This window comes from Sycon ciliatum, chromosome 7 (assembly GCF_964019385.1).
Source record: "Sycon ciliatum chromosome 7, ocSycCili1.1, whole genome shotgun sequence".
Taxonomy (NCBI): domain Eukaryota; kingdom Metazoa; phylum Porifera; class Calcarea; order Leucosolenida; family Sycettidae; genus Sycon; species Sycon ciliatum.
This window is the reverse complement of record NC_088649.1, coordinates 13433231-13450730: the sequence shown is the minus strand read 5'-3', so window position 1 is coordinate 13450730 and position 17500 is coordinate 13433231. Positions and strand designations below refer to the sequence as shown.

At 51.3% G+C, this 17500-nt stretch overlaps 1 protein-coding gene and 13 non-coding genes across 14 annotated transcripts in view; 11 read left to right on the top strand and 3 right to left on the bottom strand.

Moving 5' to 3' along the window:
- LOC135821038 (spectrin beta chain-like) overlaps window positions 1–17500 on the top strand; it is a 181080-nt gene that overhangs the window by 134041 nt on the left and 29539 nt on the right. The window contains exons 65-71 of the mRNA XM_065334099.1: window positions 4031–4121; window positions 5426–5572; window positions 5851–5961; window positions 6766–6918; window positions 7672–7802; window positions 8471–8657; window positions 17469–17500. The exon at window positions 17469–17500 is cut by the window's right edge and continues 169 nt beyond it. Coding sequence (XP_065190171.1) covers window positions 4031–4121; window positions 5426–5572; window positions 5851–5961; window positions 6766–6918; window positions 7672–7802; window positions 8471–8657; window positions 17469–17500 — 852 coding nt within the window. The remainder of the gene's footprint in view (window positions 1–4030; window positions 4122–5425; window positions 5573–5850; window positions 5962–6765; window positions 6919–7671; window positions 7803–8470; window positions 8658–17468) is intronic.
- On the top strand, window positions 171–252 carry Trnal-uag (transfer RNA leucine (anticodon UAG)). The gene has a single exon. It is a non-coding gene; the product is annotated as a tRNA-Leu (tRNA).
- Window positions 1133–1214, top strand: Trnal-aag (transfer RNA leucine (anticodon AAG)). The gene has a single exon. It is a non-coding gene; the product is annotated as a tRNA-Leu (tRNA).
- Window positions 1297–1369, top strand: Trnav-aac (transfer RNA valine (anticodon AAC)). The gene has a single exon. It is a non-coding gene; the product is annotated as a tRNA-Val (tRNA).
- Window positions 2833–2914, top strand: Trnal-uag (transfer RNA leucine (anticodon UAG)). The gene has a single exon. It is a non-coding gene; the product is annotated as a tRNA-Leu (tRNA).
- On the top strand, window positions 2990–3062 carry Trnav-aac (transfer RNA valine (anticodon AAC)). The gene has a single exon. It is a non-coding gene; the product is annotated as a tRNA-Val (tRNA).
- Trnal-aag (transfer RNA leucine (anticodon AAG)) lies at window positions 3683–3764 on the top strand. Its single transcript has one exon. It is a non-coding gene; the product is annotated as a tRNA-Leu (tRNA).
- Window positions 3843–3915, top strand: Trnav-aac (transfer RNA valine (anticodon AAC)). Its single transcript has one exon. It is a non-coding gene; the product is annotated as a tRNA-Val (tRNA).
- Trnap-agg (transfer RNA proline (anticodon AGG)) lies at window positions 6274–6345 on the top strand. The gene has a single exon. It is a non-coding gene; the product is annotated as a tRNA-Pro (tRNA).
- Window positions 14281–14353, top strand: Trnav-aac (transfer RNA valine (anticodon AAC)). Its single transcript has one exon. It is a non-coding gene; the product is annotated as a tRNA-Val (tRNA).
- Trnav-aac (transfer RNA valine (anticodon AAC)) lies at window positions 15365–15437 on the top strand. The gene has a single exon. It is a non-coding gene; the product is annotated as a tRNA-Val (tRNA).
- Window positions 15980–16061, bottom strand: Trnal-aag (transfer RNA leucine (anticodon AAG)). Its single transcript has one exon. It is a non-coding gene; the product is annotated as a tRNA-Leu (tRNA).
- Trnav-aac (transfer RNA valine (anticodon AAC)) lies at window positions 16853–16925 on the bottom strand. Its single transcript has one exon. It is a non-coding gene; the product is annotated as a tRNA-Val (tRNA).
- Trnal-aag (transfer RNA leucine (anticodon AAG)) lies at window positions 17003–17084 on the bottom strand. Its single transcript has one exon. It is a non-coding gene; the product is annotated as a tRNA-Leu (tRNA).

The following is a 17500-nucleotide window of genomic DNA, read 5'->3' as shown; positions in this document are numbered from 1 at the left end:
TCGTCTGCAGATCAACAGAGTCTGCAGTCTGCACTGCAGACTGGATGATCAACTGACTGACATAACATGACTGTGCATGTGGAGTGTGGACGTGGAAGATGCAATGTTTTCTAAATATGGAGTGTATCTAATGCACATATCTCCTTCCCAAACCATGAACTGTTGTCTTGGGTAGCGTGGCCGAGTGGTCTAAGGCGCTGGATTTAGGCTCCAGTCTCTCCGGAGGCGTGGGTTCGAATCCCACCGCTGCCAGCCGACTTTTTTTCTTTGAACTCAACGTGGTCCTGCAAATATGTGTGTAGTGGTACACTTTTTTGCATAGCACTGGCATTTCTTTTCTTTTCTTGTGCGGTCGTGTGGTTGATGTAAACTTCACTGCCCATTTCTACCGCCATCCAACCGGGTAGAGGCTAGAGTTCATAATCAAGAGTGCAGTATACAGCTGTGCTTGTAGCTGTATCTGCGCCTTGATACTTGATGTCGGTGGCGTTCCTACGGATGCGGAAAACTTGGCCTCCAGCCGAATCTCACGCGAACCGTGAAGTTTTCTTTTCTTTTTGTAGGTCAGTGTGTGGCATGCTGCCGCTTCAGTGCGTAGCCTGCATGCGTCTCGTCCTGTACTAATGCACGCAAACACACAATCTCTCATACAAGCACATCTGTTGATTCGTTCGAGTGCCCGATATCCATGTTTCGGTGCGTGAACTGCAGTTCCGTACAAAAGTCGGTTTCAAAGCACAGGGGAAAGCGCGGCGTTTGATTTTCCACAGTGCATAGCACATCTGTTGATTCGTTTGAGGGCCCAATATCCATGTTTCGGTGCGTGAATTGCAGTTCCGTACAAAAGTCAGTTTCAAAGCACAGGGGAAAGCGCGGTGTTTGTTTTTCCACGGTCCGTAGCAGTTTGTGCATGGTGGCTGTATGATGTGCAGTGTACCGGCACTGAAGGCATCATGCCGTGCATCTCTCACATAGAAAGGAGATCACAGTTGCATACTCTTAGCCATTGTGTCTTGCCACTGCCTGTCACTGAGAGAAAGGTACAGCCTTGTGTTTTCAATACGAAAATGAAGGCAGGATTGCTCTGCAGTTGTCTACAACTTTCGAAAATGGAAGAACAGTCTTCATGTAGGGTAGCGTGGCCGAGTGGTCTAAGGCGCTGGATTAAGGCTCCAGTCTCTCCGGAGGCGTGGGTTCGAATCCCACCGCTGCCAACCATCTTTTTTTTCTTTTTTTCAATGCTGTCGGTGGTGACAGTGAACATAGCGATATATTGGTAGGAGAGGAATCAAGCAAGTTTCCATAGTGTAGCGGTTATCACGTTCGCCTAACACGCGAAAGGTCCCCGGTTCGATCCCGGGTGGAAACAGCTAATTTTTTTTAAAAATATACTTTGTCAATGGTTTGAGTTTTTGACCCCATGAGCACTTGCCCTGAACGGTCACAGAACAAACAAGAGTACGAAACTGAAGAGAATAGAGAGGTTCAGGGGTACGGTTTTCCGTGCCAAAATCCGTATGGGCTCTACGGATTTTTTCGAGGCGTGCTCCATACGATTTTTCGGCACGGAGAATCCGTGTGGACGGGCTTTCATACGAACCATGTTTCGTATGGAAATTTTGCGTCATCGAGTGCAGAAAGATTTTTCGGGTACAAATTTGGTACGAGAAACATCGATTCGGCAGGAAGATTTGATTTCGGTACAAATTTTCAAAATAAAAAGGCATAGCGCGGGAATGTGACGTGCTTGCGATCGTAACCTAGGCAATGGCGGCAAACACATAAGTTCCGTACTCCGGAGCATTTCACTGCTCGAAAACGACGTATAAAAAATCCGTAGCGCCTCTACGGATTTTGGCACGAAAAATCGTACTCCGGAACCTCTCTAATAGCAACCGCTGTTAGTTCTCATGCTGCAGCGCTCAGCTCAGTACGGCTCTTCACACAAACATACGCACGCGCAAAAATCACAACATTATGAAGCCCTGGAGTACCATAAACTGGGAAACGTTTGCGCCGATTTTAGTTTGCGAGTTGCGTGCACAGATCAATTTGCACCTGGACGGGTTTGCAATTTGCACCAGTTCTACTTCTACAGTTCTGCTCTTCGCGCAGGCTTACTTTCGCAATTTCACACCCATCGTGAAAATCGCAGACGATTCCAGATCACAAAGGTTTCCCACTTCATGGTACCACCAGAATCTTCGCAATAGCAGCATATTGCTCAAGTTGATGTGATGTTGTGGGTGGTTAAAGTCCATGTGATGCTGCGGGTCGTGCAAGTCGTTGTGATGCTGTGGAAAAGCTAGCAAACACGAATCATCTTTGGAAACCTCTGTCATTTTCCAGCACACTGGCAGCACCCGGGCACTCATGTCCAGTTTGTGAGTGGATGTACTGGATACGGCCGTTGTGGTTGTACACTTGGCGGCATGGTTCCTTGAGACTGACAGGCTCATTGCAAACTTATCACTATCCATTGCTGCATGTTGAAAGCTGGGTGGCTACGAATCCGAACATCCAGTCAAGTCGGAAGTCTGTTATCCAACAGTTACTGTTGCACGCGCAGCTGGGCAGTCTATAGCAATAGATCTTTCTCACAGAATTGGATGGGTTGCGGGGATGGGCTGAGGGCAATTTTTGTTTGTCGAAAAAACCATTCTGTACTAGGCAGGTTTCAAGTTGACATGTTTTTGCTTCAGGGGTTGGTCATTGCTAAACTTTGTCCTTCTGTGAAAAATTTGAAAATTATCATTATGTGGTCTTACAATTTGTCTCGTCTTATTAATTTTACATACGTGTGCATGCGCTTCGATTGTAGATAATGTGTATGGTAGCGTGGCCGAGTGGTCTAAGGCGCTGGATTTAGGCTCCAGTCTCTCCGGAGGCGTGGGTTCGAATCCCACCGCTGCCAATCAACTTTTTTTTCTTCGGTGTTGCATGGCTGCATAAAGATAGGACGGCATCTGGGAGGGAGGATGACGTGCAAGTTTCCATAGTGTAGCGGTTATCACGTTCGCCTAACACGCGAAAGGTCCCCGGTTCGATCCCGGGTGGAAACAGCCATACATTTTTGGCAGTCTGCCGTTCGACAGTTGTTTTGTTGCTTGGGGTTGCAAAGACATGAGCAAGAGTATGCGACCAAGCTGTGTATGTTTGGTCCACAGTGGAGTGTTTTGTAAAAAGTTACTTTACGAGACACAGCAGCAGTACCGACCGCCACCACCGCTACCACACCTTACCAGTTGCCACCCAAATGTCGCATACTCGGGGTGTTATGTAGTGCAAACCTTGGGCAAGGAATGACTCAAGATTGCTGGAAAAGCTGACATCAGCCCCCCCCCCCCCCCCCCCCCCCCCAAACACCCAGACGGGTACCAGAGTTACATATCCTTCTCTATGAGCTCTTGCAAACTCCCTCCCGGTAGAGCTGGACCAATCAGCCTGGAAACTTCTAACAATCAAATGCCCACATATTCCATTTGCAGCGTTTATGCTCTTTCATAATTATATCTGTTGGTGTCCAGAAAGGAAAGAAACCCCATGCCTTATCGGGAAGGTATCGCCAAAGCAGCGGCCACCATTTTTTGGAATGCTGTCACAAGAATGCGCAAGATCCACTCACTATATCTGCAATTCTGCATCCTTCGACTAGCATACTATTTCACGTACAAATGTGTGAGGTAGCGTGGCCGAGTGGTCTAAGGCGCTGGATTAAGGCTCCAGTCTCTCCGGAGGCGTGGGTTCGAATCCCACCGCTGCCAACCAACTTTTTTTCTTCTTTGCGGCCGATCAGTGCTGGAAATATAGTGAGTGTGTGGGGCAGGGATGTTTACAAGCAAGTTTCCATAGTGTAGCGGTTATCACGTTCGCCTAACACGCGAAAGGTCCCCGGTTCGATCCCGGGTGGAAACAGCCAATTTTTTTTGTCCATGGATGATTACTTTCCCTTGGAGTTGTAAGTTTGTGGTAGATTGAAGGCCCACTTCAAGCTAGAGTCTCTTGTCTTTTGTTTTGTGCCTCTGTCCAGATTTACCAAGCTACAAGATCTAGCTCAGCTACGTCGTGACAAGCTGAACAGCTCCTACCAACTGCAGCAGTTCTTGCGGGACACGCACGAGGTGAGTGGACACTGGATAGATAGCCTTACATGTATTACTCTAAATTAGGGGTGAAAGTTGGCACTGAGATCCCGAGTTCGAGTACTCTGATTTTCTCCGATCGAATATTCGAGTATTCGAGTATTCTTCATCTCCTAAAAATTGCACACCAAGTGCCTTACAATCACATGATGCAACCCTGGTTGAATCAAGTAGCAGTCATTTTTCTCGGGTATATTGGTTGGTGGGTCATTTGGGCTCTCTCTACTCATGAACAAATGTTCACCACACAGTCTGCACATCAATATCTGCCGACTGCTGCTCTGAAACTGCAGATTTCGGTGGTAAACGCATGTACCATGTATGAACGAGTACTCTGATTTATTCCGAGTACGATTATTTTTGAAAAAACCGAGCGAGTACTCGAGTATTCGGTATAATTGTTTCCCCCTACTCTAAATCAATATATTTCGTCGTTGTTTCGTAGGGTTCCCGCCACTTACAAAATTGAAACTCTTTGATACTAACATATGTCACACTCACTGTACGTTAGTACTGTATGCATGTACGTAGTAACCCCCCCCCCCCCCCGCGGCCCGATCGATGGCATTTACGAAAGTTGGATGACTACGAAGTGTTCTCTATGAAACAAAGTGTGCAGTTCTGCATGCCGGTAAGAGGTTTATTGGGACATGAATGGTTCTCAGTAACAGATCAAGTTTTTTCTTGGTACACACACACACACTATTTAGCACTGCCGAGGCTTGTCATGCATAGGTATGCCGTGTGTTGCCTGGTATGAGTCGACCCCACTGTCTGGGCCTCGATATGCTGGTTCAATATCAGTAATTCAATATGGCCAATAGCGGTTGAACCCCGGGCGTAAGTCGATTGCCTCTTTTGCAATTAGGTTCTTGATCACAAAAGGTGGACTTATAACCGAAAAATACGGTCATGAAAATTTTGAGCACGATTCACAACTGTGTGCCCCACCAGCCGTATTAGGACATGGATGTAGGGGCATAGCTGGTCCCTCTTTTAGGGGGGGGGAGGGGGGGGGGTGCACGACCGCATATGTGTAGGATGGCTGGTGCATATCATTCATGGTTATTATGTGCATGCTGAACTTACATGTAGGTCAACAATTTTAGGAAGGTGCACGTGTGCACCCCGTGCCCCATGCGGTCTACGTGCCTGTGGATGAGACAGTGGTCAAGATGAGCTACCAGTGTGCAACTGCGGCTGTGAAACATATTGTTTTGGCATCAGATTAGAGCTAGGCTGAATCTGTAGCTGCTCCATGTCTCTTCCCTCTCTTTGTTCAGATGGAGATGTGGATTGTTGGTAAGCTGCAGACTGCCTCCGACGAATCATACCGCGACCCCACCAATCTTCTAGCCAAGCTGCAGAAACACCAGGCGTTTGAGGCTGAGCTCACCGCTAATCGGGCGCGTGTAGATATGATAGCCAAGGTGAGACTGTGTGCATGTATGCACTTGTGTGTGTGCGACCACATGCGCCATGAACCTTTCTGCCTGTTGCAGCCAAATTAGTCCTTTCGCTATCATTGCCTTTGGCAATGGGCAATGGGCAAGTTCAAGGTTTAAGGTGTGTGTGTGTGTGTGCGTGCGTGTGTGTGTGTGTGCGCGCACGGGCGTGCGGGCGCATGTGCTCACACGTGTGTGTGTGTGTGTGTGTGTTTGTGTGCGCGCGTGTGTGCGTGCGTACTTGCACACTTGCATTTTGGCAGACCTGTACAACATTGGTGGACGAAGGCCACTACGCCTCGGATGAGATGGAGACGGCAGTGGACTATCTGCAGCAGCAGTGGGATCTCCTTAGTGAGAAATCTTCAGACAAGGTATGGATCATGTTTTCTTCTATAAATGGGTAATTTAGTGAGGGTATGCGTGTGCGTGTGTGCCTGTGTGCCTGTGAGTGATTGTGAGAGTGAGAGTGAGAGTGAGTGAGTGAGTGAGTGAGTGAGTGAGAGGGAGGGAGAGAGGGAGAGAAAGAGAGAGAGACTGCAGGAGGGAGGGTACGAGGGAGTGGGTTAGAATGCGAGGAAGCAAGTTAATTTCACATGAAACCCAAGTCATTGTTCAAGTTTGGTGCAACACGACGATGTGTTCACATGATTGTGAGGAATTTGGGCAGTAGATGTCATGTGGTTGGTCTGTTGGTCTAGGGGTATGATTCTCGCTTAGGGTGCGAGAGGTCCCGGGTTCAAATCCCGGACAGACCCAACTTTTTTTTCTGATATCTTTTCATCTCTTTTTCAGCCAATACAAAACTTACACATCTCACGGACATAATGGAGGCAATGTCTTTTCTTCAGCTTTGGCTGTGATGCCATTATTTATGCCTGGGATTACTTTTTTATGAAACAGGATCTGAGGAAAACCAACATCACTTTTTCTGAAGCCTTTGTCTTAGCCAAAACAGACATGAATGGAACCCTTTCACTCACAGATGCGTAGAGCTCAATTCCGAGTAATATACAAGCTGTTCTTCTTCAAATGGTAACGTTCGCAGTTTTATTGTTCTTCTTCTAAACAGAAGAAATCACATGGAAACGAATGATGAAGCAACTATCCACGACTGTAACAAGATAATATGCAGTCTTCTTCTTATTATTATTGCTTTCTAACCTCTGTACAACCAGGCCTCCAAGCTACAAGAGGCCTGGCAGCAGCGTCTGTTCAACCGCAACTGCGAGGATATTGAGCGATGGCTGGATGAGACCGAGCAAGCGCTGGCATCGGAGGACATTGGCAAAGACCTGCCCAGCGTCAATGAACTGCTCAAGAACTACCAGGTCAGTCACAGAGAACAGTGTGGACTACATATGGAGTAACAGACTTTAAGCGGGACGGTGGACTTCTTACGGGATAACAGACTTTATACGGGATGGTGGACTTTTTATGGGATAGTGAGCTTCAATAAGGATAGTAATCTTCAATTCATACGGTGTATTTGATGATCCCCCTCCCTAGATTGCTAATACGTGAATGTGGCAAAGGAAATGATGCTAGTAGAGTAAAATCTGTGTTTGCCGGACCCGTGCCAAGCGGAATCCTGTATTGACCGGACCCGTGCCAAGCGGAATCCTGTATTGACCGGACAAATTGTCATGCGCCAACATGATGTGAATCGAACGGGCACCCCTGGACCAAACAGAGTCCTGTCATATCGGGACAGTTTCCGCTGCACCGGTTAGGGCAGGTTTTTACTGTAACTTGTTGCCCCTCTAGGCTGGTGACAGTTGTACAACGATCTTTGAGACGCATTCCCGGGCCACCCTAGTTGCCGTCCCTCTCCCCAATACAGTCCGTGTGCCCGAATGCAGCCATCCATCATCACCAGTCCCAGAACATGTGCATACAGTGTATCTGATTTTGTTGATGCGGGCATTTCCATTCACGAGTGTGTGTGTGTGTTTCTCAACACAACTGTCTAGCCGATGGTAAAGCGGATGTGCAAACGTAACGCGGATGTGTGAACTCTGCTTCTACTTTAAGTCGATGTATGATTAGATGCACACCTTCTGGCTCTTATCCCGTACCTGTAGTTGCTGGAATCTGACGTGGCAGCTCATCAGGACCGTGTGGATGACATCAGTGCACAAGCACGCACATTCCACGACAACGGTCACTTCCAGATTGAGCAGATCGAGGACAAGTCCAGAGCACTGGTGGAAAAGTAAGACTCTGCTCTCTGCTCTGCTGTTGTCTAGTGTCTGCTCTCTGCCCTCTGCTCTCTGTTCTCTGTTCTCTGCTGTCTCTGGTGTCCCTGCTGTCTGTTGTCTAGTATCTGCTGTCTGCTGTCTGCTCTCTGCTCCCTGCTCCCTACTCTCTGCTCTCTGCTGCCTGCTCTCTCTTTTTTTCTCTTTTTTTGGGCATCCTAGTTGCGCCAAGCTGATGCATAATATACCTCGGGAGTCGTAAAAACATTTACGACTCCCTGCTTCTAACTACCGGTAAACGGGCTCTAGCTCTCCGCTTGTACAGCCTAAAGTAGCCTGGATGTAGCATACTGGTGTTGCATCGGATACAAAGTAACTTACTTCTTTCAGGACCCTGCATGTTATTTTTTAGTAGTTTTTACCCCACACCGTTACATGACAGGGCAATGAAACCTCATCTACCGTATTTTCCAGAGTATAAGCCACACTCGAGTATACCCCCCCCCCCCCCCCCGTTTTTGTCACGGAATATAGTCATCTATCCTATTTACCACCGTTAACTTGATCATTGGAGTATAAGCCCCCCCCCCCTTTTGGGGTGAATTTTGAGTGTTCAAAGTGCGGCTTATACTCCGGAAAATATGGTATTCACGTGACATTCTGGCTTTGTATCCACCCTGTACAGATACTGCAATCTGGAGATACCGCTGGCTCGGCGTCGCAAGCAACTCGACGACTCCCTCTGCCTCTACTTGTTCTATCGCGATCTGGCTGACGAAGCGGCCTGGGTTCGAGAGCGAGAGCCGATCGCGTCGTCGTCCGACCTGGGTCAGAACCTGCTGGGTGTGCAGAAGCTGAGTAAAACACATGCGGTAAGATTGCTGGTAGTGTACCGCTGTGATGTATGCACACACTCGCGCCAGCATGCACGTATGCACACACTCGCGCCAGCATGCACGTATGCACACACTCGCGCCAGCATGCACGTATGCACACACTCGCGCCAGCATGCACGTATGCACACACTCGCGCCAGCATGCACGTATGCACACACTCGCGCCAGCATGCACGTATGCACACACTCGCGCCAGCATGCACGTATGCACACACTCGCGCCAGCATGCACGTATGCACACACTCGCGCCAGCATGCACGTATGCACACACTCGCGCCAGCATGCACGTATGCACACACTCGCGCCAGCATGCACGTATGCACACACTCGCGCCAGCATGCACGTATGCACACACTCGCGCCAGCATGCACGTATGCACACACTCGCGCCAGCATGCACGTATGCACACACTCGCGCCAGCATGCACGTATGCACACACTCGCGCCAGCATGCACGTATGCACACACTCGCGCCAGCATGCACGTATGCACACACTCGCGCCAGCATGCACGTATGCACACACTCGCGCCAGCATGCACGTATGCACACACTCGCGCCAGCATGCACGTATGCACACACTCGCGCCAGCATGCACGTATGCACACACTCGCGCCAGCATGCACGTATGCACACACTCGCGCCAGCATGCACGTATGCACACACTCGCGCCAGCATGCACGTATGCACACACTCGCGCCAGCATGCACGTATGCACACACTCGCGCCAGCATGCACGTATGCACACACTCGCGCCAGCATGCACGTATGCACACACTCGCGCCAGCATGCACGTATGCACACACTCGCGCCAGCATGCACGTATGCACACACTCGCGCCAGCATGCACGTATGCACACACTCGCGCCAGCATGCACGTATGCACACACTCGCGCCAGCATGCACGTATGCACACACTCGCGCCAGCATGCACGTATGCACACACTCGCGCCAGCATGCACGTATGCACACACTCGCGCCAGCATGCACGTATGCACACACTCGCGCCAGCATGCACGTATGCACACACTCGCGCCAGCATGCACGTATGCACACACTCGCGCCAGCATGCACGTATGCACACACTCGCGCCAGCATGCACGTATGCACACACTCGCGCCAGCATGCACGTATGCACACACTCGCGCCAGCATGCACGTATGCACACACTCGCGCCAGCATGCACGTATGCACACACTCGCGCCAGCATGCACGTATGCACACACTCGCGCCAGCATGCACGTATGCACACACTCGCGCCAGCATGCACGTATGCACACACTCGCGCCAGCATGCACGTATGCACACACTCGCGCCAGCATGCACGTATGCACACACTCGCGCCAGCATGCACGTATGCACACACTCGCGCCAGCATGCACGTATGCACACACTCGCGCCAGCATGCACGTATGCACACACTCGCGCCAGCATGCACGTATGCACACACTCGCGCCAGCATGCACGTATGCACACACTCGCGCCAGCATGCACGTATGCACACACTCGCGCCAGCATGCACGTATGCACACACTCGCGCCAGCATGCACGTATGCACACACTCGCGCCAGCATGCACGTATGCACACACTCGCGCCAGCATGCACGTATGCACACACTCGCGCCAGCATGCACGTATGCACACACTCGCGCCAGCATGCACGTATGCACACACTCGCGCCAGCATGCACGTATGCACACACTCGCGCCAGCATGCACGTATGCACACACTCGCGCCAGCATGCACGTATGCACACACTCGCGCCAGCATGCACGTATGCACACACTCGCGCCAGCATGCACGTATGCACACACTCGCGCCAGCATGCACGTATGCACACACTCGCGCCAGCATGCACGTATGCACACACTCGCGCCAGCATGCACGTATGCACACACTCGCGCCAGCATGCACGTATGCACACACTCGCGCCAGCATGCACGTATGCACACACTCGCGCCAGCATGCACGTATGCACACACTCGCGCCAGCATGCACGTATGCACACACTCGCGCCAGCATGCACGTATGCACACACTCGCGCCAGCATGCACGTATGCACACACTCGCGCCAGCATGCACGTATGCACACACTCGCGCCAGCATGCACGTATGCACACACTCGCGCCAGCATGCACGTATGCACACACTCGCGCCAGCATGCACGTATGCACACACTCGCGCCAGCATGCACGTATGCACACACTCGCGCCAGCATGCACGTATGCACACACTCGCGCCAGCATGCACGTATGCACACACTCGCGCCAGCATGCACGTATGCACACACTCGCGCCAGCATGCACGTATGCACACACTCGCGCCAGCATGCACGTATGCACACACTCGCGCCAGCATGCACGTATGCACACACTCGCGCCAGCATGCACGTATGCACACACTCGCGCCAGCATGCACGTATGCACACACTCGCGCCAGCATGCACGTATGCACACACTCGCGCCAGCATGCACGTATGCACACACTCGCGCCAGCATGCACGTATGCACACACTCGCGCCAGCATGCACGTATGCACACACTCGCGCCAGCATGCACGTATGCACACACTCGCGCCAGCATGCACGTATGCACACACTCGCGCCAGCATGCACGTATGCACACACTCGCGCCAGCATGCACGTATGCACACACTCGCGCCAGCATGCACGTATGCACACACTCGCGCCAGCATGCACGTATGCACACACTCGCGCCAGCATGCACGTATGCACACACTCGCGCCAGCATGCACGTATGCACACACTCGCGCCAGCATGCACGTATGCACACACTCGCGCCAGCATGCACGTATGCACACACTCGCGCCAGCATGCACGTATGCACACACTCGCGCCAGCATGCACGTATGCACACACTCGCGCCAGCATGCACGTATGCACACACTCGCGCCAGCATGCACGTATGCACACACTCGCGCCAGCATGCACGTATGCACACACTCGCGCCAGCATGCACGTATGCACACACTCGCGCCAGCATGCACGTATGCACACACTCGCGCCAGCATGCACGTATGCACACACTCGCGCCAGCATGCACGTATGCACACACTCGCGCCAGCATGCACGTATGCACACACTCGCGCCAGCATGCACGTATGCACACACTCGCGCCAGCATGCACGTATGCACACACTCGCGCCAGCATGCACGTATGCACACACTCGCGCCAGCATGCACGTATGCACACACTCGCGCCAGCATGCACGTATGCACACACTCGCGCCAGCATGCACGTATGCACACACTCGCGCCAGCATGCACGTATGCACACACTCGCGCCAGCATGCACGTATGCACACACTCGCGCCAGCATGCACGTATGCACACACTCGCGCCAGCATGCACGTATGCACACACTCGCGCCAGCATGCACGTATGCACACACTCGCGCCAGCATGCACGTATGCACACACTCGCGCCAGCATGCACGTATGCACACACTCGCGCCAGCATGCACGTATGCACACACTCGCGCCAGCATGCACGTATGCACACACTCGCGCCAGCATGCACGTATGCACACACTCGCGCCAGCATGCACGTATGCACACACTCGCGCCAGCATGCACGTATGCACACACTCGCGCCAGCATGCACGTATGCACACACTCGCGCCAGCATGCACGTATGCACACACTCGCGCCAGCATGCACGTATGCACACACTCGCGCCAGCATGCACGTATGCACACACTCGCGCCAGCATGCACGTATGCACACACTCGCGCCAGCATGCACGTATGCACACACTCGCGCCAGCATGCACGTATGCACACACTCGCGCCAGCATGCACGTATGCACACACTCGCGCCAGCATGCACGTATGCACACACTCGCGCCAGCATGCACGTATGCACACACTCGCGCCAGCATGCACGTATGCACACACTCGCGCCAGCATGCACGTATGCACACACTCGCGCCAGCATGCACGTATGCACACACTCGCGCCAGCATGCACGTATGCACACACTCGCGCCAGCATGCACGTATGCACACACTCGCGCCAGCATGCACGTATGCACACACTCGCGCCAGCATGCACGTATGCACACACTCGCGCCAGCATGCACGTATGCACACACTCGCGCCAGCATGCACGTATGCACACACTCGCGCCAGCATGCACGTATGCACACACTCGCGCCAGCATGCACGTATGCACACACTCGCGCCAGCATGCACGTATGCACACACTCGCGCCAGCATGCACGTATGCACACACTCGCGCCAGCATGCACGTATGCACACACTCGCGCCAGCATGCACGTATGCACACACTCGCGCCAGCATGCACGTATGCACACACTCGCGCCAGCATGCACGTATGCACACACTCGCGCCAGCATGCACGTATGCACACACTCGCGCCAGCATGCACGTATGCACACACTCGCGCCAGCATGCACGTATGCACACACTCGCGCCAGCATGCACGTATGCACACACTCGCGCCAGCATGCATGTATGCACACACTCGCGCCAGCATGCATGTATGCACACACTCGCGCCAGCATGCATGTATGCACACACTCGCGCCAGCATGCACGTATGCACACACTCGCGCCAGCATGCACGTATGCACACACTCGCGCCAGCATGCACGTATGCACACACTCGCGCCAGCATGCATGTATGCACACACTCGCGCCAGCATGCATGTATGCACACACTCGCGCCAGCATGCATGTATGCACACACTCGCGCCAGCATGCATGTATGCACACACTCGCGCCAGCATGCATGTATGCACACACTCGCGCCAGCATGCATGTATGCACACACTCGCGCCAGCATGCATGTATGCACACACTCGCGCCAGCACGCACGTATGCACACACTCGCGCCAGCACGCACGTATGCACACACTCGCGCCAGCATGCACGTATGCACACACTCGCGCCAGCATGCACGTATGCACACACTCGCGCCAGCATGCATGTATGCACACACTCGCGCCAGCATGCATGTATGCACACACTCGCGCCAGCATGCATGTATGCACACACTCGCGCCAGCATGCACGTATGCACACACTCGCGCCAGCATGCACGTATGCACACGCCCGCGCCAGCATGCACGTATGCACACACTCGCGCCAGCATGCACGTATGCACACACTCGCGCCAGCATGCACGTATGCACACACTCGCGCCAGCACGCACGTATGCACACATTCGCGCCAGCACGCACGTATGCACACACTCGCGCCAGCATGCACGTATGCACACACTCGCGCCAGCATGCACGTATGCACACACTCGCGCCAGCACACATGTGCTCACATGCACGCACACAATAAGCTCATTGCGCATTGCCAAATACGGGAGGTATGAGTAATGCATGTGAGTACACTGGGATCAGCAATGAACTGTTCAACACCCCCCAGACGACCATGCCCAGGTGGCTGTGTGAGGTGTTTACGGCACAAATTACGTCATTGCACGCACGCAATAGCAGCTTTGCTGTCAGTTATCCAATCCCCAGCCAGAAAGAGAATGCGGTTCTTGATTAGGGCAGTGAATTCTGCTATGGCCCTACCTGAAAGATGATAAGGCGAACACGAAAGCTCAGCTGAGTTTCCATAGTGTAGCGGTTATCACGTTCGCCTAACACGCGAAAGGTCCCCGGTTCGATCCCGGGTGGAAACAGCCAATTTTTTTCTTTTTCTTTTCATCAGAAGCACTGCCTGCGACAGGTTGAACATGCAGGTTGGTCATTGCTATCTTGCCTTGGTCGGTACGTGCTCCTTCACCGTGCAGAGTGAACTCACGTAAACCTCTTTCATTTTGGGATAGCTGAACAGTCACCACCACTTCTTGGAATAGTGTTCTAGCTGGCTTTTGAGAAACTACATGCCATTTCTGACATCCTCAAACTCTTCCAGCTGGAGGCCTGGAAGAACCCTACAGCTAGCTGTTTGCTCCTGTCTCTTTTTTGAAGGTTATACACGACTACTTGTACCAAGCGAATACGTTTACTAGTACAGTCGTCCCTCTCTAATCCGGCACCTTTTGCAACGGCATTTTCTGCCGGATAAACAAGGGTGCTGGATTATCAAATCCTGCCCTCCCACCCGGCTCACCTAGTAACGTACATGTTTGTGTCGTACGTCAAAATGTAGGGATTTTTCTGTGTCAATCCAAGTACTTTGTCACAAGTTTGTGGAATGCATGTCTGTAACATGCCGTGTCTATAACATACACTTGGGAATATCCTATGCACTGGCATAGGATATTGGCACCGGTACGGTATGCGATGTACAACTGCTGGATTAGAAGATCAAATTATGTACAGTTTGAGTGATTTGTTGCAGAAAATCGCTGCCGGAGGCGGAATTCAAGTGCCGGATTAAAGCGTAGAAAATGAACTGAAAAAATCCGTTTTTGCCAGAAAGTGTGCTGGTTTGCAAGGGTGCTGGATAAACAAGTGCTGGATTAGAGAGGGACGACTGTAGTACTAGTACCTCAAACCCTAGCGGCACCTAGAAAATTTGTGTACGAACATTACCTTAAGCCGAAACCAAACCACATGATCCTCAGTTCACTTGTTTCGAAATATATCACGCTACTCGAAATGACTTTTTGCCCACTTTCATGAACTGTGTAATCTGCCTCCCTGCTGCCTGAAGGATGATACGGGGAACATGAAAGCTCAGCTGAGTTTCCATAGTGTAGCGGTTATCACGTTCGCCTAACACGCGAAAGGTCCCCGGTTCGATCCCGGGTGGAAACAGCCTTTGTTTTTCTTCTTTTCTTCAATCGGCGCAGGTTATGTCTGCTTGTCATTTTCCTTTTTCCCTTTTTTCATTTCACACAATTCAAAAATCTAAAGGGTTGGTAGACAGAACAGGTTGGATCAGTTGTTACAAAGACAGAGGCAGCCTTGTAAGAAGAGTACATCACCAACACCAAGAGTGTGCAACTGTGATAACTTTCGTATTGGGCAGATGTCTCGGCGCGCTGCCTTCATTATATCCTGCAGCTACACCAGCGCGCTGTGGAAAACCACGCATCATAATTTCCCTAGTGTCCGAAATACACTTTCGTACGGAACTGAAGATCATGCACCTGGAATTAGCTCGTGTCTGTATGCGGACGAATCAAGAACAGGTGTTTTCAAATTCGAATCAATTTAATTCTCTGGTGGAGCCAGAGGAAAAAAGAAAGCTAACCCCAAGTAAAATGGTCCCTGTGTTTGCTCTCAAGAATCACACCCTATATTCTACATGCAGTCAGTCCAAAATTAAAAAGCCAGATTTATTAAAAAATATTGGTTGGCAGCGGTGGGATTCGAACCCACGCCTCCGGAGAGACTGGAGCCTTAATCCAGCGCCTTAGACCACTCGGCCACGCTACCCTGCACATCCTACCCATGCCATGAGGTCATGAAAGACGCTGACTAATCATACTGGAAATGGAGTTTGTGTAAGCTTGTTCTTGTAACAGAACTCGAAGTCAGTTGTCAATATTGTGATGAGGCATAGCAATTCTTTCCAATCGTGACAGCAACGAAGGCATGAAATCAACAAAAACCCTCTCAATGGAATACGATGGGATTTTGATTGTTTGGTCCGCACCCAGTTGCCTGCTCAGGCAGGGAGTGTGACATGTCGCCAGGGGCACTAAAACAAAAGTTTACATAATAAAGAGCGAAGGGCAAAATAAGGCTTCATTGCTTTATAGCTGTTCGAGACGGTAATTGATGTCCAGCAGCAACAGCAAAACAGCTTTCTTTGCTCTTCTCTCCTTGCATATATAAGGCTGTACACTCAGGTGTATCAAACACTTTCTTAAGCTACCATATATAGCTGTAGGTGGAAAACAAGAGTGTGGAATTCCGCTGCAGATTCGACCAATTGTGAAAATTAAAATTTTAATTGGTAAAATATCCAGCAGCTTTGAGTTTGAGTCACCCCCTTGACAGAGAAGCAGTACAAAAAAGCTTTACTGGGCAGCTGGAATGGGACACTTGCAGAAGCGGAAAGTCTGGGAACTCTGTACTTGATGATTCATGATCCTCCGGAAAAAGTGGACGCCAACAAAACTTCTGCTTGGGCCAAAAACTTGTCCCATATTCTACACACTCTTGGTATTATGCCTGTGCTGTAACAAAGTGCTCTCTGACTCTGAACTGCCAAAAGAAATGGCTGTTTCCACCCGGGATCGAACCGGGGACCTTTCGCGTGTTAGGCGAACGTGATAACCGCTACACTATGGAAACTTGCTTGCTTCCTTTCCCGTCACATTGCTACTTATGCGTCCACAAAAGACTGCAAAGAACAAAAACAAAAAGTTGGTTGGCAGCGGTGGGATTCGAACCCACGCCTCCGGAGAGACTGGAGCCTTAATCCAGCGCCTTAGACCACTCGGCCACGCTACCTCACACATTTGTGTATGAAATACTATGCTAGTCGAAGCATGCGGAAATAGTGGATCCGGATCTTGACTCCACTTCAATCCGCTCAAGGCTGTGCATTTCTTCAAAAATGATACTCTCCACTTTGTCTTTCAGAATCTTACACTGTAGTCTTTGTGACTTTTGAATTTGAATTCTTTATTCTCACGATGGCACCATCTCCAGTAAGAGACTTTGCTGGTGGGCTGATCTACTTGTTGTAGTACACCGCTTTAGGAACTGCATCTGCGCCTTCTATCTTTGCAGAGTGGTGGTGTTCCTACAGATGCTGAAAACTCAGTCCAACCGAGCCTCAAGCGAACCCTGTGAATTTTTGTTGTTCTATTTCTGTTGGCGTGCACCCTGCAGACTCTGGAGGCAGAGCTTGTCAGTCACGAGCC